At 41.6% G+C, this 22920-nt stretch overlaps 1 protein-coding gene across 2 annotated transcripts in view; it reads right to left on the bottom strand.

Annotated features, from left to right (window-relative positions):
• slc2a15a (solute carrier family 2 member 15a) overlaps positions 1-22650 on the bottom strand; it is a 30230-nt gene extending 7580 nt beyond the window's left edge. The window contains exons 1-7 of one of the 2 annotated variants that reach the window (XM_040033906.1): positions 21783-22650; positions 18185-18283; positions 11869-12029; positions 9957-10081; positions 9515-9660; positions 9086-9218; positions 6345-6541 (exon numbers count right to left, since the gene is read on the bottom strand). In XM_040033906.1, coding sequence (XP_039889840.1) covers positions 6345-6541; positions 9086-9218; positions 9515-9660; positions 9957-10081; positions 11869-12029; positions 18185-18283; positions 21783-21827 — 906 coding nt within the window. In that variant the 5' untranslated portion in view covers positions 21828-22650. The remainder of the gene's footprint in view (positions 1-6344; positions 6542-9085; positions 9219-9514; positions 9661-9956; positions 10082-11868; positions 12030-18184; positions 18284-21782) is intronic. The other variant, XM_040033907.1, reaches the window with a different exon arrangement.
• Positions 22651-22920: the final 270 nt, after the last annotated feature.

Raw genomic sequence — 22920 nt, 5'->3', positions numbered from 1 at the left:
CCACCTTGAGTGGGCGAATGCTCTCATTTGATGGCGTCTGCCACGTTGGAGAGGTGTTTTGTTGACAGATGTTTTTACTGTGCAGGGCAGATGGCAGACAGCTTGTGGCGTTGTGTGGATGAGCAGTTTGCTGACGTCAGCGTTGTGGATTGAGTGGCCCATGGTGGCGGTGGGGTTATCATTTATCCATGACCATAAGCTCATGTTACAGCATGATAATGCACGACCCCATATTGCAAGGATCTGTACACAACTCCTTGGAAGCTGAAAACATCCCAGTTCTTGCATGGTCAGCATACTCACCAGACATGTTTGGGACGCTCGGCTCGGCGTATACGACAGCGTGTTCCAGTTCCTGCCAATATTCAGCAACTTTGCACAAGTATTGAAGAGGAGTGGACCAACAATCAACAGCCTGATCAACTCTATGCCCAATGCACACCATTTGCCTCACGCAGGCAACACATCTCCATTGGATGTGTTGCACTGTGTGAGCCAAATGGTGGCCACACCAGATACTGACTGGTTTTGCGACATCTGTAGCATTGTGCTGTGTGATCATACTGCATATTTCAGAGTGGGCTTTTATTGTGGGCAGTCTCAGGCACACCTGTGCGATATTCATGCTGTCCAATCAGCACCTTGACATGCCACACCTGTGAGGTGGGATGGATGATCTCGGCGAACGAGAAGTTCTCACTAACACAGATTTAGACAGATTTTTGAACTATATTTGACAGTCATGGCTCCTTTGTGTTTGTAGAAAATGTTTCAGATCTTTAAGTTCAGCTCATGGAAAATGGGAGCAAAAACAAAAGTGTTGCGTTTATATTTTTGTTCAGTGTAAATCCCTAACAGTTTTGGTCTTTATTATTTTACAAAAAATTAACAGATGGAGATCTGGAGTTTATTCTATGGTGTTGAAGTTCTATTTATTAGCTCTTCATTTAGAAAACATGTTAAAAGTGGCCAAATCACCAAAAATGTAAACAAATGATGAATGAACTTCAGCAGCAATAAGTGTCATGGAAAACTACAGTAATCCTTCCTTGGTTAAGTAAAACCCCTCCACAACATCAAGAGCACTCTTAAGAAGGTTGGCATGTCATTGTCAAACTAACACCTTGATGCATGTAAATACAGAAGGTTTACAAGGTGCAAAACACTGGTCACACTCAAGAGGATACTTTACTAAAAAATATAACTAAAAGAGCCTGCACGGTTCTTGAAAAAAAATCTTTGGACAGATAAAATCAAGATTGGCTTATACAAGAATGATGGGAATGGTATGGAGAAAGAAAAGAACAGCGCATGACCTGATATACACCACATCGTGTTTTAAACATGGTGGAGGCAATATGGTGGCATGGGCATGCTGAGACGAGTAGCAGGGGGAACTCTGAAGCGTAAATAGCTACACTGCTCAGATTCAGCAAAATGTTGCAGATCTGTTTGGACAGCACTTCACAGCACAGGGATAATGTTTGTGGCACTGTCCCTTTGCTTTGAAGAAGCAACCCAATAGTTTCTCAAAGTAAAGACACAGGATATTGTTCAGGTAAATAGGTCACCTGATCTCAACCAAGTAGAGCATGCTTTTCAGTGACTTAAAAAACACGACTTAAGGCAGAAAGTCATCTTTAGTGTCTACAGTAAAGGCACTACAGAATATCAGTCATTTTGTTGAAGAAAAGCAAATGACAAAAGTAGTCCATGCAGTCAACTCGTTGTATGTTTTTTTTGTGTGGTTTATTAAAGAAAGGAAATTGGTCATTTTGATTAAAATTATATATATTATCAGGTTAATAATAATAATAATGATAATAATTTCTTAATAATAACTTCTGCTACAGAACTGCAATACAGTGCACAGAGAAACTCCAAGGGCTAAATCTCAGAGTTCTTGTTTTCAGTTCATAAATGTAAAATTTTAAAAAACAAAACTGAATATTTAGCTTTGAAAGAGTCACCAGAAAAAGCACTAACAGGAAAAAGAACATTGCAGTATGTTTTAGCTTTAGCTGCTGAACAAACCACAAAACCTCTGGAAAAATGTTGCTTGGACAGATGAGACCAAAGTGAAGATATGTGACAATAATGCACAATACACAGCAAAAACACCTCATAGTGCTTTGTAGCCACAAGACCCAGGCACTTTGTAGTCACTGAGTAATCCATAGGCTTGTCTGAATACCAGAGTATTGTAGAGTCAAAGGTGAAGTCATCTGTCCAACAGCTAAAGCTTGGCCAAAACTGAACAAAATAACAGGACAAACTCAACAGCAAATCTAAAACAGGACGGCTGAAAATGAAAAGAATCGAGGTGTTGCTATTGCAATAACACAACTTTTTCAGCTAATATTTTAAAATAAGTATCGAGTTATATATACACATTTTTGTTCATCTGAAGTTGTATTTACCTTATTTAAGTCCTTTAAGACCAGATTATGACTTTTTTATTAGAACTGGAATTTGCTTGTAAAAAAAAGGCAAAGCAGGCCATTAAGGTTATAATGACAATGGTTTTTAACATTTTTTTCTTTAAAAAATAAAATAAACATAATTCAACAACAACAAAAATCAACACTATTAACCATATAACCATTAACCTTTTTTATATATGTAAATTTTTATGTAAATTATTGACTCTCCTCATTTGTGCAGTTATTTACCTCTTTTTTTTAAACTTTTTTTTAGAAGAAGTACACACACACACACACACACACACACACACACACACACACACACACAACATATATACAAGGCATTTACCACTCTGATATCATTTTTTTTAACATTGGTGACCATTCATCCAGAGGCTGTTTTTAACTTTAGTCTTTCAGCAGTTTTTTCCACGACATAGACGGCCGTCAGACAGTTTTTTCACTCCTTCATTAAGATCACATTAAAATACATTACTAAATTAAAATACCTCCCCTCTGTAAATCTTTACCTTATCGTTGTAGAGGGGTATGTGTGTCCCTGGGATCCCAGGGGAATGTTGCTGGTGGGCGTTTTGCCCCCTGGTAGGTATCCCATGGGAAATTGGTCTTGGGTGAGAGACCAGACAAAGAGCGATTCAGAAAACCCTATGAGAGCCGTAAGGGAACAGTTCACACTGCCCAGGATGGGGTTACCGCGACCAGGGCACTGCCATGGAGCCAGGCCTGGGGGAGGGTGAGCACCTAGTGGCCAGGCCTTAGTCCATGGAGCCTGGCTGAGTGCAGCCCAAAGATGGGGCATGAGATCACACTCCTGTAGGTCCATCACCTGCAGGAGGCACCGTAGGAGTCAGGCACAGTGTGTGTTGGGAGTCGGACAAAGGCAGAGACCCTGGCGGACCAAAACCCAGCTTCAGAGGTTGGCAATGGGGACATAGAACCTGAAGGGGAAGGACCTGAACTAGTGTGAGAGGTGACAGATTGAGAGGTACTGGCTAGATATACTGTAGTTGGGCTCACCTCAACATAGAGCTTGGGCTCTGGAACCAATCTCCTGGAGAGTGGGATGGCTGGTTGAGGGTGCTCCACCTGGGGACTTCTTACTGGGAAACTTCAGTGCTCATGTGGGCAATGACAGTGAAAGCTGGAGGGTTGTGATTGGGAGGAACCAGTCGTACCTGATTCTTTGCACAGTTCTCTTCTGCAAACCACAGTTTGTCCATATTGCACACCATGGTCAAACAGAAAAGTGTCCATAAGTGTACATGGGACCAGACCCCCCCGGGCCGCACGTCGAGGATCAGCCATGGCTGCATGTTCTGGAGGCTCGGGTGAAGTGAGAGACTGAGCTGTCAGCTGATCACCACTTGTTGGTGAGTTGGATTAGGTGGCCAGTGGAGGACACTGGACAGACCTGGTGCACCCAAACATATACGGAGGGTGTTCTGAGAACTCCTAGCAGAGGCCCATGAGATCATCAACTCTCACCTCCGGCAGAGCTTTGACAGGATTCAGAGAATGAGGACACTGAGTGTCAATGGACCCTGTTCGACAGCTCCATGCCTGAGGCTGTTGCACTGAACTGTGACTATAAGCTGCTTGGTGCTTGTTGTGGTGGTAACCCCCGAACCAGCAGAAATTACATGCTTACTCACAGCAAAGTGGCTTTTCCCGGGCTTTCTCTCCTGCAATTGCTTTGCAATGCCTAATTAGTTCTTGGTATTTAAGAACCAGCTGTTTTCCACCAGATCCTTGTCACCATCATGGTGACCGTGATTCACAGTTTTTGTGTTTTTTGCTCCGTAGTACTCTGTTCTCATTCATTCCCTTGTTCCTTAGCAATTCCAAGCTCACTAACATGCATTCCTTGTAAAGTTTGAAGAGCACTGTCAGTTTAACTTAACTGAGTCAAACTGATAGCTGCCACTGCTTTAAAAACAAGGACACACCTGCTTTCCCACTTTCCACTGAACCACTCACCTTTCCTCTTGATTTCTGCCCATTCGCTGTAAACCCTCTGAAACATACTGTAAATCATGCAAGATACTGTCTCCAGTTTCACCATGGCCACAGTTAACTTCTCCTTTCATCTCCTACAGACACTCAGCTCTGCTCTGCAGATTGAGTTTTTTGGACAGAGAGGACAGCTGGTTTGAAAGAGGAGTGAAAGAAGCATCTATGTCCACTGTGAGCGACCATCTTTGAACAGAGGCGGGGCTTACGACACCAACTGTGTGCCATCTATAATCCAGTTTTGAGTTCCCTCCTCAGACGCCTTAACGCCCACTCACATCCTGGGCCATCTGACCTCAGGACATCACATGATAAGGTGGGGCCAGGTTTCACAATGAGCTCACCTGAAACCCTGGCTGATTGTGACCCACACCCAGTTTCACACCTTGGCCTGAAAATTCAGAGTTTTGTGTTGTGCAGGTTCACTCATTCACATCTTGGCGTTTACAGAGCCTGTGCCTGAGTCTGCCAACTTAAAGACTGTTAATTGTGCTCTTGGAACAGTCCTCTCAAAAAAAAAATTTTTTGTGTGAGCTGTGTGGAGGCTTTTGCTTCTCCCAGAGTCGAGTGCCCCACTAATCCCTGTCTGAGCCTGGGGCAGAGGTCTCCATGCAGCCAGCAGACTCTATGCTGTCAGCGTGTGAGTGCGAGCGCTTCAACGCCAGAGCCCGTTCCACATGGTCTCCACATTCCAAAGATTCCTCAGTCTGGGTCATTGTAGTCCCAGACTTCAGTGGACTCCACACTGCCAGGAATCCGCCCAATGGCAAGGGTTAAATGCCTTCCGCGTAAGATGAAAAAAGCAGACAGGACTACTGGGAAGTCAGCAAAGAGAGATGGCAAAGGAAAAGGTTTATGGGGAATTGTATGTGAGGCTGGACACAAAGAATAACAAAAGGATTTCTATTCAGTGGCTAGAGAGGGAGAGGTCAAGCTGGGTGTGCAGCAGGTCAGGGTAACACTGATTACATAGAAATGTACAAATGAGTACTTTGAAGATCTGATTATGAAAATGATGAAGACAGAGAGGAGAAGGAAGTGCAGAGGATTAGGGCAGCTAGGAAGAGGATGGAGGTCAAGCAGAAATCTGCACGGAGTATTATTTAATTCAATTACATTTCTATTAATTCAAATCAGAACAGCAGTCGCCTCATGGTGATATTTAGATATGTACTGTATTTATATTGTAAAGTAAAGAACCTATAATAATACAGAGAAAAGAGTGAATGCCAAGACATGATGTTCACAAATAACATCGTGATAAGTAGAGTAGGAAGCAGGTAGAAGAGAGCGAGTCAGTAGAAGTAATAAATAACACATGAAAATGACAGAGAGACAGGTGTAACAGTGTAGATGTAACATCATGTTGGGGCTGGTCCTAACAGCACTAGCTGCTTCAGGCTCTATTTGTGAAGAGCACATTAACTAAATAACAATGGTAGTAAGATAGTACTGCTGGGATGTCTTCTAACAAGCTAACATGAGCCTCATGAGTCATTTGACTTATTGCATTTTAAAAAAGGATTTAAATTAGGTTTTGTTGAGTGTTTAATGTTTTTTGTGTAAAACCCTTTTTTAATTAAATGATGGATGAATAATAATGTATTTAGAAATATTTATTTATAATTACACATATTATTTATTATTCATTAAATTCTCACATGATTAATTTAATGTGTCACTCCACAAATTACATTAAAAAGTCATTTGTAAATGAGTTTCATATTTTATATTCATATTTAACTGCAGACTTGCTGATCCATTCATAACATGCTTTATTTCAATGTGCGTGACTCTCTTGCTTCTCCATGCTTTAACACCTCAGCAGCTGTAAAAATGCAAAAAGGTTGATTTCTGCTACAACGTCTACATGTGTGTATAACTATTTACTGTTCTTACAGCGTCGATGCCAGACAGCTGCATGCCAATGTTGATGACCACCACACTCAGCACCTGCCATCGGACCGTGTCATCCAGCATCAGTTTCCATACTGACAGTGTTTCCACTGACAACAGGGAGCGCTGCTCCTCCTGCATCTCTTCAATCTCGGCCTGGATGTTACATTTAGCTCTGTACCACTTCAGAGCTAAGAGAAAAGAGTAGCGTGGTTATAGTGCATCGTTTAAAAATACACACACACCACATATACTTATATATATATATATATATATATATATATATATATAGTGAACTGGGGAGGAGGACTGTGGTCTGAGAAAAACTCCCTGGATTTATGAGATTTAAATATAAATAAAAAAATAACAATGTTTCTGTAATGATTGCAGACAGCTTTTGAACTCCTCTGGGTTTCCACCTCAACACCTGAGAACACTGGACTTTCCCTGGCCTCAGTCAAACCTAGAAATAAAATCTTGTTCCCTGCGACTCTGACTTCCTCATTAACATGCATGTTGCATTTCCTGTTTATTAGTGGAGTATTGGTGATCTGAATCTTATAAACAACGACAGCTGCACCTTTCAACCTGCCTGTATGTCTGAGTCACATGTTCTAACAGTTGTGTGACATTTTTGGTTGAGAAGTCTACGACACGTAACACTGGCTGGTTTTTAACATCTTTTTTTTTGATAAATAATATATACTGTAGCTAGGGCTGGATCAGGTGATGCTGAATCCTCTGTTACTTATGCTTCGAGGGGCTTCTTATTACGTCACATGACTAACATGCGTCAACGTTTTCGAAAGTCTCCGTTTTCACTGTCCACACTGCGACGCGAAAGCACCGTTTTCAAATGCGTGCGTTTTCGAGAGCGTTTTCCAAACGCTGCGTTTTCCTTGAGCAAAAACGGCGTCTCAGTGTGGACGGGCGGCCAAAACGGAGAGAAAACGTGTGGACGTAGCCTTCGTGTCATCTGCCCGTTGGTGAAGCGATTGGCCAGAAATGCAGTATTTGACATATTTGTTAGGGTTCATCACACCATCACTATCATGTGATTGTAGCTGCTACCTGAGCATCCCTCTCTGGCACGCCGGCTGCTGTACGTACCCGGGGCTTCGGTCACCTGACCTTCCTAGCTGTTACAGGTCACATCCATGCCGCTGCTACTTCAGTCTGAATATGGTTGTTGATTGAGGCTACTGGTCCTTTTGTTGTGATTGCCTGCAGATTATTTTCTCAGAAGCGTTTCCTCCATGGATTACTGGTATGTTCTTATTTTGTCCAATGAATTTAATTACTTTACTGGGGAGTAAACAGGTGAGTTTATAGGTCGTAGCTGCAGAAGCGTATCGTTGGCCGTTTTTTATCTGGGACTCGAGCAGAGCAATTTGATTGGTATATACTTTTGACTTGTCATGATCTTAGCATTACTTCTGTCACTATCATTTTTACTTTGAATGCAAATTTTACTACATATTGCAGGATGTTTGGGCCTCGGTGGGAGGCTCAGGCACAACCCACTGGATCTCTGTGGTGACCCAGAATGTTTAAGTCTTTGTAATCCCTCTTTTACGATTAGTTGATTTTGTGTTTTCTGTGGTATGCAGCTACTTTTGCACCCCTGGTTTAAGCTGCACCTTAGTGAGAGCTCATGTAAAGGTTGATGATTCTTCGGACGTCATCATCATCTGGCATCCCCACTAATAAGCCACAACTCTGAATCAATTACCAGTGTAGATGCAATTAAATTAACAACTTTTATTTGATGTCTGTTTTTTACGTAGCTGGCAATAAACTATTTATTTTACACCCTGAACCACATTTCTGTCTGAAGCATAACAGACCTGAGTGCCTACTAGCATAGTTTGAACTAGATATTCCCAGGGTGGCATTTTGTGGTGTCCTTGTGATTGTAAAGCCTTTAAGCTCCCAGTCACCACACCACCATCTCAGTGTGTGTAAATGTGCCGTGCTCATTGGTTTCTTTTCCTCATCACACCCCCTGGCCACACTAACAAAGTGGCCACAAAAGTGTATGCACAGTGGAGCTTACATTATCACGGCTTCATCATCACTGGTGTCCAATTCCAGCCTTCCACACTGTCAAACAGTCACACAGGTACCTTAGAGCTTTATGAAAATTTCCTGGCTGTAGATTTTAATCAAGACTGGTTGCCTTTTCTCAGTTTTAAATACACATGTTACTTGTTTAAAACTGCGAGACCACCTCAATCCAGGATTAAAACGGACTGATGAAAAGGAGGCTTTCTTTTCTTTTGAACTTCTCTCTCTGTCATGGAGGTACACGAAGCTTTAAAGCTTTTGGTCTTGATAAACTTGATCCTTATTTTCTTAAACTGGTTCAAGATTTTATAGTTGAGCCACTAACTGATATTTATAATCTTACCCCCATGAACAACAAGATTCCTGACATATGGAAAAATAGTTTTAAATACATAATTTTAATCTCATATATTCAGATTTTTTTTCTCAGAATATAGCACCCCTGTCCCAGCTCCATCATTTTTAAATCAGGTCAGCGTCTATTGCAGACCATTACTATAATACAATCAGCTCTACAGCTTTCTTTAAGCTGTCACACAAGCTGCTGAAGCACAGTAAAGAAATCAACGTCTCCACTGAACATTTCTGTAAGTCCAACCCTTCCTACAGACACGGTGCCACTGTTTCATCCTCCAACCTAAATAATGTTGAACTAAAACCAAACTGACCTCTGATGGTAGCGTGGATGTTGTGCTTCTCAATCAGCAGGTACCTAGGACTCTCTGGGAACCATGGCAACAACATCAGCTGGATGAAAGTGGGTACAGCAATCACTGAAAGAAAGAGGGGCCAGTGCTCCTCCTACAACAGTAACACAACAGTTATGCTTACCAACAGTAAGTGCTGAGAAAAACACCAGCAATAATTCATTAATAGCAACATTTTGGTTTGGCAACAAATCAGTCACAAGCCTTTGAATATGGGGGGACCATGTATAACATTGTCTTTGGTTCCTAAACAGTTTTTAGAGCACATTTTGTAAAACCTTCTGAACGTTTGAAATTGAAAGTCTTCAATCACATCTTGACTGTTTGATTTAAAGTATACTGTTAGCAGTGTATGCTGCAGTCCAGTCCGCACGCAGGTTGCTTGACTACCTTTCCTAGAAGCTCGTGTAGACCGAGGATTTGGGCAACAAAAACTCCAGTTCCAATGAAGATGCTCGGCACAAGGCCAAGGAAACCTCTCAAGTTCTTTGGTGCTATCTCACCCAAGTACATTGGTACCACACTTAGAGAGATGCCTGCAAGAATAAGAGCAAAGAAGAAGATTGTTATGATATTACTCTGATTCACTTTTAAACATTAATTTAATTGAAAAAATATATATAAAGAGTTGGGAATGAGGAGGTGTTTATTACAGAAGAGGATTAGGGCTACTGGGGAAAAAAGAGTTTTTTATCACGGTGCTTTGCCAATATTTCTTCCTCTGCACACAGGAAATGGCCTTCCTCAGACTGGTGTGTGTGTGTGTGTGTGTGTGTGTGTGTGTGTGTGTGTGTGTGTGTGTGTGTGTGTGTGTGTGTGTGTGTGTGTGTACCTGAGTGGATTCCTGTGATGAAACGGCCAATGATGATCATCTCAGGTGACCCACATATCCTGCTAAAGCCCATGAGTAAAGCAGCAATAAACACCAACACTGTTGTGTTTACCACTGTCCCCTTCCTGAAAGTACACGTACAAAGCACATAAAAGTCAGTGACCCAGAGGTTTATGAAACAGCAAGGGCAATAATGGAAACCCCATCCCCTGATACACACAGTCATAACCAACCCAGGATCATTGCAAAATGTTTAATAGACACACCGGTTCACTGCGTCGGTTTCACACTTTGCCTCTCAAAAGCATGAAATGGACATGCATGCAGAAGCTGCAGTAATAGCAGAGGGAGACACTTCATTTATTCAGTAATATAGGAATGTGTGTAAACAGGCATTGTTAGCACATGAACGTGTAAATACATATTAGCTGCCCAGATATTCTGGCAGTTCAGGACTCTGGAATGTAGTGATTTTTGTTCACTGCTGATTTCTTGGTTTTAAGGAGCTTTCTCTGCTGGAAATGCAACTCCTGCATGTGTGTTCACTTTGTCAGGGTTCCTGGGTCGCTGACGCTGCATTTTCAGTTCATGTTCACTGTTTGTTTTCCTCATGTTCCATTTCCGGATTCATTATGTTCAGCCGTGTACTCACCGGTCTCTCATTATCATCCTCGTGAGTCGCTGTATTTAAACCCTCAGTTTATCTCGGTTCAGCGTCAGTGTTGCTGTTAGGTTGTCGCCATATGCTCAGTTCATTCAGTCAGCCAGTCATTTCCTGTTCGTTCAATAAACACCAGCTTTCACCGCGAGTCCTGCATTTGGGTCATCTCTTCCTCTCCTCCACACACGAAACTCCCGACACATTTCATGCTTTGGATAGTGTGAAATGAACACGGTGGACCGGCGGGACTATTTCACGCTGATATCGGGTTGACACATGCAAAGCTGTTTAAGTCCCAAATAGCCACAAACTTTGCTCATACGCTGTGATTAACCATAAATCTGAAGAATGTGAATGAATGTGAAGAAATTGATCAGCTTATAAATATGATTTTATTTTCATTTAAATGTAGACTGACAGGAATGTGGAAAAAAGGAGAAATGTGTCACCAACCCATCATCAGAGATGGGCAGTAACGCGTAATCCGATTACTTTTTTCAAGTAACGAGTAAAGTAAGGGATTACTATTGCAAAAACGGTAATTAGATTACCGTTACTTTCCCGTAGGAACGCTGCGTTACTGCGTTACTAAAACCGTGATTTTTTTGCGAGAATGTCTCATGACAGTGACGTAAGCGAGTGCGCCGTTCGTGACAACAGCTGTGTGCAGATCAACAGTGGATCATATATCGAGTGCAGAGAGAGTATGAGCGTGCAGCGTTTAAAGCGTGGAAGCTACTGACCTTACTTTGAGTTTGATTCCATAAAAAGTGACAAAAACATTAGTGTCCGCTGTGCGTGGGAAGAAAACTTCTTTTTACAGCGAAAAAAACCCCTAAACTTCCAAACAAGCACCGAGTAGCTACGACGTAATGGGAAACTCACAGAGAAACTCGCGGATTCTTCCACTGACCGCGGCACACCTGCACCAGGGTAAACCTCCGCCACGTATTATGGTGTTTTTAAAATAATTTTGGGGGGATTTTTTATGGAATTATATTGTATGTTGCATATATGAAATTTCAGCCCACACATACCTGGACGGTGCTAATGCGTTGATGCCGTGCAGTCCCACGCACGGGCGATCCGCGCTAACTCGCTAATGGAGATTTGCCGCATTAATGCGGTTATGGCGTTAACGTCATTTTAACAAGATTAACACTGACAGCACTACTTATCATATGTACAGTAGAAACTGTTGTATACTTCTCAGTAATTAAGTTTTAAAAAAAATGAAGACGAGTGTTTTACCTGCCATAGCGTGTGACCAGCATCCCCACAATGAGTGAGCCCAGCAGACCTCCAACCGCAAATACAGACACAGTCAGAGAGTACATGAGGGTCAGGGTCTCCTCACTGAGTCCTGTTCCATTGCGTCCCACCACTGTCTTGTTGTAGAAGTCCTTGATGTACTGACAGTGTGAGGAAGAGCACAAATAGGATGCATTTAGATAACAGACATACAAATAAGATCAAATAAGAATAGAAACAAAAAAGTATGAAAGAAAGACATGCATCCACCCATCCATTCATCCATGACCTGTACAGCGTCGGCATCCTTCCAGCTGCTGTCTGCTGATCTCCCGCTCCCCTCACTCGTGAACAAGACCCAAAGATATTTAAAGTCCTCGCGTTAGGCAGTCACTTACCCCTGACCCGGAGTGGGCACTCTACCCTTTTCCGGCTGAGGGCAATGGCCTCTCCACCACTGATGAGAGCACGTTGGCATAAGAATTAAAACCTCTTCTTTCACTTTGAAACAAAGAGCCCTGACACAGCTGAGGCGCTTCCACCAGCCACTGCTCTCTCGTCTTCCAGGAACACCAGGTGAGGCAGGTGCTGAAAGCTGTGAACAGGAAAGCTGCTGGGCTGGACGGAGTACTTGGTAAAGTACTTTGTCCCTACGCTGACCAGCCAGAGGGAGTCCTGACCAGGATGTTTAACCTCTCACTGTCACAGTCCACTATCTCTCCACAACCATCATTCCTGTGCCAAAGTCATCTGCTCCAAAGTGCTCAGTGACTACACACCCACTGCCTTAATGTGTGTAGTCATGAAATGTTTAGAGAGGCTTATGCTGCTATCCGGTTGTTCAGTCTGACGTCACTAGCCGTGTCTGGGCCTAAACTCCGCTGCAGGTCCATATATCAAACGATCACTATGGCATTACTGAGAGTTGAAAAACTGTCTAAAGTCTTTCATCTTTAATAAAATGATCAGCGTTCTGCTCTACCAGGTGTAACAATTGAGTTTAACATCCAGGCATCCATGAAAATGGAATTTATGACATTTAACGGAGTTAGAAGTTAGCAGGAAGTTAGCTCGTTAGCTTCTATCTAAATACAATATAGCATGTCCTGACTGCGGGGTTTTGGAAACAAATTAAAACGTACAGCTCTGTTATCACTTCCAACATAAATGAAGACAGGAAACTAAACAGCAGTGACGTTTGTAGGGTTACTGAAGTTTGGCTAGCTGGTATATAATGATGTGCTACGTGACCGCTAGCGACACAGCTATGTTAGCATAATATAAACAAGCTAACTTTTTTTCCACTGGATAAAAGTTAACGTGAGTGTTCTCGGTGGTCAGGAACAAATGTAATCGCATGGCAGGATGCTGTAAAAGGACCAAACTTCAGCCAGGAGAACAACTGAGATAATCCATCCACAATACGAGGTTAGTCATTCATATACTGCTGCATGGGCTGGGCTGTAGTTACATCCTAAGGTTTTAAAAACTGAGCTTAAATAAATTAATAAATAGCGGTAATAAAAGCCGAGGGAGGTCAACAGTGATCACTGACTGTTTTAGGAGCTTTTTGAGATAAAATAGAAGAAAATACAAAACATTAAACATGTTAACAACACAAAAGCCATATTAAACACAGACTACTTTAGGCCCGGAAGTAGGATTCGTCACGTCATCACTTAATGACCGGATACATAAAGGCCTGTCTTCCACATAACCGGGACTCAGGGTAAAGTCAAATGGACAGGGGACACCATTCCCACAGCCCTGCACACATTCCAGAGCTTTTGTTGTATCTCTTTTTTTAGGTTAATCTTTTTGTTTATAGTAATCCTGCATTTTAATTTCTATTAGCTTTACTGTCTAGTTTCTGTTCGTGATTATTATGTGTATTGTGTTCTTTCCTTTAGCGTATCCTGCCTTCAGTGTTTCCCTGTTACCCTGTTGGTGTTCCCTGTTTAGTTATTTCCTGATAGTCATGTGTTCTTATGAATTGCATTCAGTTTTTGTCCCATTTGATTAGTCATAGCTGTGTCTCATCACTGCCTATTTAAGACTTTAGTTTGTCTGAATAAAAATGAATAAATCAATTCTATTACTGGCTGCCATTGCACAGTCTGCTCACGTAAATATTTTTTTGGGAATAGGTTTTTAAGGTCAGATTTTGTTACAGAAATAAAAATCATTTTAGAGCAGCTTGCTAAAGGTGGCCCAAAACATTCCAAGACCCCCTCAATATACTGAGGTGGTGTGGGATCATATTGACAACAAATGTTTGAGAACTATTCATGAAGTCTAAAAGAAATTACAAGAAAGCTTCCCAAAGGGTTCAGGCTGTGTTAAAAAACAAACGGGGGTAATACCAAATATTGAATCAAGCTTATTAGAACTGAACAGATTTAGCCTTGGATACTGTATTTCTGTGTATATTTGTACATTTCAATAAATAAATGCACAAATTTTCCATTTTCCATGCAAAATATAAGGAATCTATATATGTGTGAATTCATCAGATTCCTAAATACAATTCAGTAAAAAAAACCTGTGTTTGTATCATGTGGCTTCGACATCATGGTTACATAAGAGCAAGACAGACCTTCAGTTTTCACTCTGATAACAAGTCTTGTCTGACCTAAACCTCCTGATCATCAGTTTACATGTGCCAGCACGTGTTAGCGCTAACTTCAGTTTCCCCTGAACCATGTGTCACGTGCCGGGAAAACTGACAGACACATGCTGCTACTCGAGCATGAGCATGAGCAGCATGCCTGGTTTTTCAACAAAGAAGATCATTTTTATTTGAGATTTTCATTACCCCCGTGTGAACTGAGACCAGCCATGGACCAGCATTTTCAAACCGAATATTTACTTGTAACAGATACGAAAAGATCTCTCATGACTAGCAAGAGCACTCAAAGACCAAACTCCTTTGGGTTTCCTGATGATCATTATTATCAGATATATTTTTCAGTCAGTAAAAGCAGCAGTTTATTTTGTGAGAAATATACAGTTATCAGGTGCCAGCACCTACCCCTTTATGTGAACATTTATATTACTACATTCAGATAACTTTAGCTTGAGCAAGCAAGCTAACAGACTGAAGCTTCCTCTTCTTGACTGAGCTAACCACTGTTAGCTCAGATTCTTGGTTCTAACCCCAGCTGGGTTTATTCTCCTTTGGACCCTGACTTTTTTCCAAACGCCTACATTTTTGGATATCTAGTTTGTGTGTTTACATCAAGTTGAACAGTGCTGAATTAGCAAAACCAACCAGCTGCTATTGTATTTATATTTATATTTGTATTTGTATTTATTTCATCTCTCTAAATGTGACTATCCAGAGACCAGGAAACAGCTTCTCTCCTCCTGTTACCCCCCACCCCCCAAACAATTTAAACACTAAAACCCCCCACAAAGAAAGAACAATATAGTATCCACAACTGCACTAAAGAATAAAGCAGTGAAATGTGAATTAATAAACATTAGCTCTCTCTCTTCTAAGTCCCTGTTAGTGCCTGTGAATTAGCAATTATTTGCAAATTGATTTACTCTGCCTTCCAGAAACCTGGTTACAGCAGGATGATTAAGTTAGTTTAAATGAATCAACACCCCCGAGTCATTCTGATTGTCAGCTTCCTCAAAGCACAGGCCGAGTCTCTGATTTCTCAGACTTTTTATCTGATTTAGTTCTGAGCTCAGATAAAATAATTATTGTGGGTGATTTTAACATCCATGTAGATGCTAAAAATGACAGCCTCAACATGGCATTTAATCTGTTATTAGACTCAATTGGCTTCTCTCAAACTGTAAGAGAACCCACCCACCACTTTAATCACACTCTACAGGGTGGGCTGTTTATAGGGATACACCGTAATAACGTGGGAATGGTTGGTGATATTAAAGTCCTGTTTGTGGCACATTAGTATATGTGAGGGGGCAAACTCCTCAAGATGGGTGGTGACCATGGTGGCCATTTAGAAGTCGGCCATCTTGGATACAACTTTTGTTTTTTCAATAGGAAGAGGGTCATGTGACACATCAAACTTATTGGTAATGTCACAAGAAAAACAATGGTGTGCTTGGTTTCAACGTAACTTTATATAACATAACATTTACATTCACAATAATTGATTACACAGCAGTGGGGAGTAGACTTTATCACAGTAGATGTCTTCAATTAATTAATGCTTGAGTCTTAAATATGATCAACCTTTCTCTGTTAATGGGTTGTACCACAGGCCTTTACACACAGTAATTAAACCTTTACTTAAAAAGGCATTACTTGACCCAGTTTCTTAGCTAATTTAAAGCCACTCTCTAATCTGACTTTTGTCTGAAGATTTCTTGAAGGACAAGGCGTAAAACAGCAAACTGATCATCTGCAGAGAAATGCTTTATTTAAAGAGTCTCAGTCAGATGAAAGGCTACCAATGATCTTCTTATGGCCTATGTTTCTGAACAAAATCATTTTTAACTGCGCTGCTAATGTTCTTATATACAATACAAATTTGAAATTAAAACATACATTTAATTTATTGCTGGATGTTGTGATGCCCAACAATTATTGCAATGCAAATATTTCACGCAGAGATCATTCCTCGGGCTCTCTACTCGAAACTATTGGAAATCTTCACTGTTCACGCTTTCCAAATAAATGAACAGTTATAGTGGTAACGATCCCAGTCACATCTGCTTTCTTGGTGGAAAGCATTACTCAAGTTATCTGCCGCTAATCTTAGTATATCTTTAGTATATCACCTTTGCGAATTATTTTAATACTCTGGTTCCAAACCTTTGCACTGTGAAAGAGACACAAATCCAACAACTGGTACGTATCCCACAAATAAGTGTCCAGGCTGAAATATTTCTTTCTTCAATGATTTGGTTAGCTCGTTATACGTACAAAAGCTCTATGTGCTTACAGGTAGAGGATTAACCTTCAAATTCAACCTGGTCTTAGTGAGCGACAACGGATTCACAACAGATTCTTTCTTCACACATCAGGTGACCAAACAGCCACCACAGAAGCCAACGACTTCCACACCCAAATATTCCCTCTATCCTATCGCTGTGATTGTAACGTATGAAGTATTTACAAAACACTGGGAAAATAAAAAGAAGAGGACCGTTTTCATAACAAACTTTATCACAATGTTAAAATGAGGGACTTCTGCTTTTCTAATTTTTGTGCTTGTTGTTCAGCTGCCAAGTTTAATTTGAATTTTATTGAAATGATCGTTGCTTATTAATGATGGTGAGTCTTTCTACAGACAAGCAGCAAAGCCCCATCTCTGCATGTCTGGAAATCTTTCTTAGTGAATGCCATTGATGCGTTTTGACCTTTAATAAAAAATAATCACTGTTAAAATCCTGTTTTCAGAATTATGCCGTTCAGAGTGTGTTATTACAACTGTTCTTAATACATCTGCATTTTTAACAGAGTGTAACTTAAACATGTACAGAAGTAATTTCGACTTGATAGGATGACTTAACAGTCAGATGCCAGAACATACCTCTTCAATTTATTTAGATCCGCTGAGTCGGAGAAACAGTTTTCATGAAAACTGCGACATCAGAGTATGAGTCTTATTTTTATCTCGGGGTAACTGTGAGGGCACGTGCTCCCCTCCCTCAGACAAACTGTCGTTTTCAACAGAAAACACCAAAAATATATATATTTTTTTTACTAAATACCAATACTTTGTGTTTCAATAAAGAAAGAATTCCAAGTGCACCAATCACACATTTACACATAAATAAGCTAACCAATCAGCAGTTAAGGGGGTTGTACTGGCTGACTGGTTAAACCCAGTGGTTGTACCACAGCCCAAATGGACTGAACCACTACAGATTTAAAGGGGAAATGGCCCCAAACTTAGTTAAATATCAGAAGTGCACAGAAAAATGCAAACAAGTTAAAATTACACACAGCAATCACAGGAGCTATAAAAAAAATGAATAAGAAAAATCTTTGTCCTTTTCCATCTTGGAAGCTGTGCCAGAAATGTTTGGATATCTATGTTGGCCGAAAGCGGCAACTTTGAGTGGCTGTATGATTAATCGATATTATTGGGACCACAAATGGAAACTTAAACACACTGAAACCACAAAGCTTCCAAAACCAAATTCCTGGCACTTGCCAGGAGATCATGCAGATTCATATGCAATATCTGGCCATGCAAAATATAACGGCTGTTATAAACAAATGCACTTCAATAAGTTACTTTCCAGATGTGTGTGTGTGTGTGTGTGTGTGTGTGTGTGTGTGTGTGTGTGTGTGTGTGTGTGTGTGTGTGTGTGTGTGTGTGTGTCTTACCACAGCAGGGGAGTTTACCACAGCCAGATTGTACCCATAAAGCATAGAGCTCCCAAAGGAGGTAAGGAATGCCACTGCCAGCAAAGAGGCAGTGAGGTGCTGCAGACAGAGCAGGAGAGACGCATGCAGAATATGATGGTGAGCTCACAGCTTCTTAAAGTTAAGACAAAACATTTTATACGCTGTGTGAATAAAAAAATCAGTTAAGTTTTAAATTGTCATTTTTTCACCAACATTCACAAATCTCTGATTGTATGTCAAATAAGAAAGTTGGCATGTTTGTGTAAAGCAATCAGATTAAAAACATTACTGTGTGAAAGTCTTTCACACACACTTTCTTTATATTTAGCTCTAATGAGTCAGACTTTCTTGTACTTTCTGGAAGTCTTTCAGTGCTTTTCTTTGGACACCGGATACTTTTTATTCATTTTCAGTGCACTCATTGCACCTGACTATCTTATAGAGGACTGTGTGACTCTTAAGCTATTTAACACTGACTCTTGAATCGCTCAAGCACTGATAAGGCACCAAGCCTTTCCAAGGGAATGAACTGGTATGTCTATATGTAACAGACAACTCACCAAATTACTCATTTAAAATTGTATCTTCAGACTCTGTGTTTCTATATCATGTTGTAAAAAAATATATATAATGTATTACTGTCAGTTTGACAGGCATACAATTGTACTGTTGCACCAAGAGCAGTTAAATGAAAACTTGCATCAGCACGGTGTGTGGTGCACCTTAAAAGGTTATAGGGAATTGCACAAGTGGCGGACATTTAAAAAAACGATGATGAACATCATGATGAACAGAAAGTGATGGCCTTACATAATATTGCAAACGACAGATGCAGCACCAGAGAGATGCATTTGATCCATCTACTGTTCACCAAAGCTTGCTAAATTACACAAGAATTGACCTGAACATCAGTGCGATGGGTCTTATGGAGCGATCAGGTGCAAAAGTAGGTACGAGGTACAACAGATTGTCTACAACCATGTCTATAACATGATGCCGTGGCTGCTTTGAAGTTCACTGTTACTGAAGCAGTATAGGGTTATCTTAACAACAAATATAAAAATAGTCTGGAAACATGGAAAGAAGAGCTTTGGACTGTTCTTCAAGAAGCTTTTGTGTTTTGAGTCCTGGCTCCACCTGCTGCTGCACGGTGCTACATGACAAAAAGGGTTCAGACTGTGTTGAAAAATAAAGGTGGTCGTTCCAAATATTATCTTCCAAGCTGTTTTTCCCTGTACATTGTATTTCCATGTATCCTGACACATGCTTCAATCAACCACCATACCTTTCCCATTTTCCTAGCAAAATATTAAGAAATGAACAGTAGCTTATACACAATACTGTAAGTCTTAACAAGATGTACAAAATCTAAATATTTGCAAATGTCTTTAACTGTATATGAACTTAACACAAAAAGTAAAGGAATTTGTGTTTAGCTAATTATCTTGTTGTAACAATAGCTCTTGGCAATAAAACACATGTTTCAAAAACCTGCTTATTTCCCTTTAAATTTCCTCAGACACTGTGCAAACGAGCTGGCCCCAGTGTTTTCTGGCATTTTCAACTCCTCACTGCAGGCATGTCATGTGCCTGCCTGCTTCAAGTCCTCCACCATAATCCCTGTCCCCAAGAAACCTAGGATCACTGGACTAAATGACTACAGACCCGTGGCTCTGACATCTGTGGTCATGAAGTCATTTGAGCGCCTGGTTCTCTCCCATCTCAAGACCCTCACGGCCCCCCTCCTGGACCCCCTGCAGTTTGCATATAGAGCCAACAGGTCTGTAGACGACGCCATCAACATGGCCCTACACTTCATCCTGCAGCATCTGGACTCCCCAGGAACCTACGCCAGGATCCTGTTTGTGGACTTCAGCTCTGCCTTCAACACCATCCTTCCAGACCATCTCCGAGGCAAGCTTTCCCAGATGAATGTGCCTGATCCCATCTGCCGGTGGATCACTGACTTCCTGACGGACAGGAAGCAGCATGTGAGGCTGGGAAAGAATGTCTCGGACTCCCGGACCATCAGCACCGGCTCCCCTCAGGGCTGTGTTCTTTCTCCTCTGCTCTTCTCCCTGTACACCAACTGCTGCACCTCCACCCACCAGTCTGTCAAGCTAATCAAGTTCGCAGATGACACCACCGTTATTGGACTCATCTCGGACGGGGACGAGTCTGCCTACAGGAGGGAGGTTGAACGTCTGGTGTCCTGGTGCAACCACAACAACCTGGTGCTGAATGCCCAGAAGACAGTGGAGATTATTGTGGACTTCAGGAAGCACACAGCTCCACTCCCCCCCATCATCCTGACTGACACCCCCATCACCTCTGTGGACTCATTCTGCTTCCTAGGTACCACCATCACCCAGGACCTGAAGTGGGAGCCCACCATCACCTCCGTCATCAAGAAAGCCCAGCAGAGGATGTACTTCCTGAGGCAGCTGAAGAAATTCAACCTGCCAACACGGACGATGATGCAATTCTACACTGCAATCATCGAGTCCATCCTCACCTCCTCCATCACCGTGTGGTACGCTGGAGCCACTATCAGGGACAAACAGAGACTGCAGCGTGTTGTGCGCTCTGCTGAGAAGGTGATTGGCTGCAGACTCCCATCTCTGCAGGACCTGTACACCTCCAGGACACTGCGGCGTGCAGCTCGGATCTCAGCTGACCCTTCTCACCCTGGACACAGTCTGTTTGACCTGCTCCCCTCAGGCAGGAGGCTCCGGTCCATTCGCACCAGAACCTCTCGCCATAAGAACAGTTTCTTCCCCTCTGCTGTCGGACACATGAACAATAACCATATGACTGTCCCCGCAACTAACACATGACCCTACGCTGTGTTCACTGCATCATTCCATGTTTGGCACTGATCACCACCTGCACTCATGTATATATCATGTATATATCTATCCACTTAGCACTTTTAATTCTTATTCTTATTTTTATATTTTTATGACAGTATGTTGCACTGAAGCACCGCAGCAATTTCCTAATGTTGTAAACCCCCTCAACATCTGGCAATAAACCCATTCTGATTCTGAAAAAAAAAAAAAAAAAAATACAGCCACATTTGTAAGGACGATGACAATGTTAGTTTGAATTATGACCACCAGCCATAATAAATGGTTCGCTTTTTGTCAAAAATCCTGATTTTCCTTTGTCTGTGTTTGGGTCCCTAAAGCTTTATTTGGTGTAATATACAAATAAAAGTAAAAACAGATTCTTACAGCTGAGAGTTTTCATTGATTTTTTACGAATGTACACGACAAATTAAATTCAGAATGCTTTCTGTTCAGTTATTAAGCTCGACCCACTGAAAACATTATTTTGTTTACTCAGTTTCCACAAATGAGTAAATCGTGTAATAGCGATTTCTTTTTACCGCAATAAATTTGTTTCAACTTTCAACCTCACTTAAATAATAACACTAAATAAATTGTAAATAAGAAAGCAGAGGCCTCTTCTCAGTATTAAATGCTATTAGCTGCTATAATTAACGTCCAGCACAAGATGGGATCAGTCAGTTGATAGTTCTGCTTCTGTTTAGTGCCCGTCTGTCTGGACTTACCGAAGGGATTTTCCCCGACGGTGGAATTAAAACCTCCTCGGCCATTTAAGAAACGTGTCAGCTGGTCCCAAAAAGTAAAAAGAAAAATATGATTTCTCTACACTGCAAAGAATCTCATCTCCTTCGCAGCAGATGTGGTCAAACAGGCTCTCAACCACAGACTGAAGTATTCCAGGCTGTTTCTCCAATGAGCAGTCTGTTTGCCCCCAGTAACAAACCCACATCGTATCATCACATGACGGAGAGCAGCGTGACACAGTTGGAGAAAAGCCTGCTGGAAGCAATTAGCTCTAAGTCAATTCACTAAGAAAGAAATCGATGCTAGAGAGAGGGAAAGAAGAGGAGTAACAGAAAGGGAACACCAAGTCAAACAGGTTCCACATGTGAGACAAGACAGACGTCAAGAATGAAGGCAAAGAGGAAAGAGAAGATGAGAGACCGTTTAAGACAACATGCTTTCCAAAATAAACTCTGTGATCTGCAGTGCACGGCGTATATACTTATCGTGTCAGTAAAAGAGAACTGTCGGTATTTCTTCTGCATTTATAGGAACCACCACACAGTGAGACTGTTAATCTTTGAGTGCATTTGTCCTCAGTGAACCTTCCACCCCGCCCTACCCCCTGTAATCACAGTCATCATGTGCTCATAATTTTGGTTGTAGTTGAAAGAAGAGGGGCAGTGTTTACTGTGACCGTGAACAATCACCTGCTTTGCATTACACATTTCTTAATCCTGTGACTTTACCTCTATTGCTGTTCCTTGAAAAGCTGGTTTTGTTCTAAAATCCAGCCTCCTGGCACACACAAACTCTACTGCACTCGTTAACTGCGATACTGCTAGATATCTCTGAAATTTGCCCGAAAGTTAAAAGAAAATTTTTTTTGTGGTGTTGGATTAATAATAATGGATTGCATTTATATAGCACTTTTCGGGGCCCTCAAAGCGCTTTACAATTCCACTATTCATTCACTCTCACACACTGGTGGAGGCAGCTACAGTTGTAGCCACAGCTGCCCTGGGGCAGACTGACAGAGGCGAAGCTGCCATATCGCACCATCGGCCCCTCTGGCCAACACCAGGAGGCAGCAGGTGAAGTGTCTTGCCCAAGGACACAACAACCAAGACTGTCGGAGCC

The sequence above is a fragment of the Simochromis diagramma genome, unplaced genomic scaffold, assembly GCF_900408965.1.
Source record: "Simochromis diagramma unplaced genomic scaffold, fSimDia1.1 OVJJ01000176.1, whole genome shotgun sequence".
NCBI lineage: Eukaryota > Metazoa > Chordata > Actinopteri > Cichliformes > Cichlidae > Simochromis > Simochromis diagramma.
Note: the sequence above shows the minus strand (reverse complement) of the source record. Positions and strands in the feature narration are given on the sequence as shown.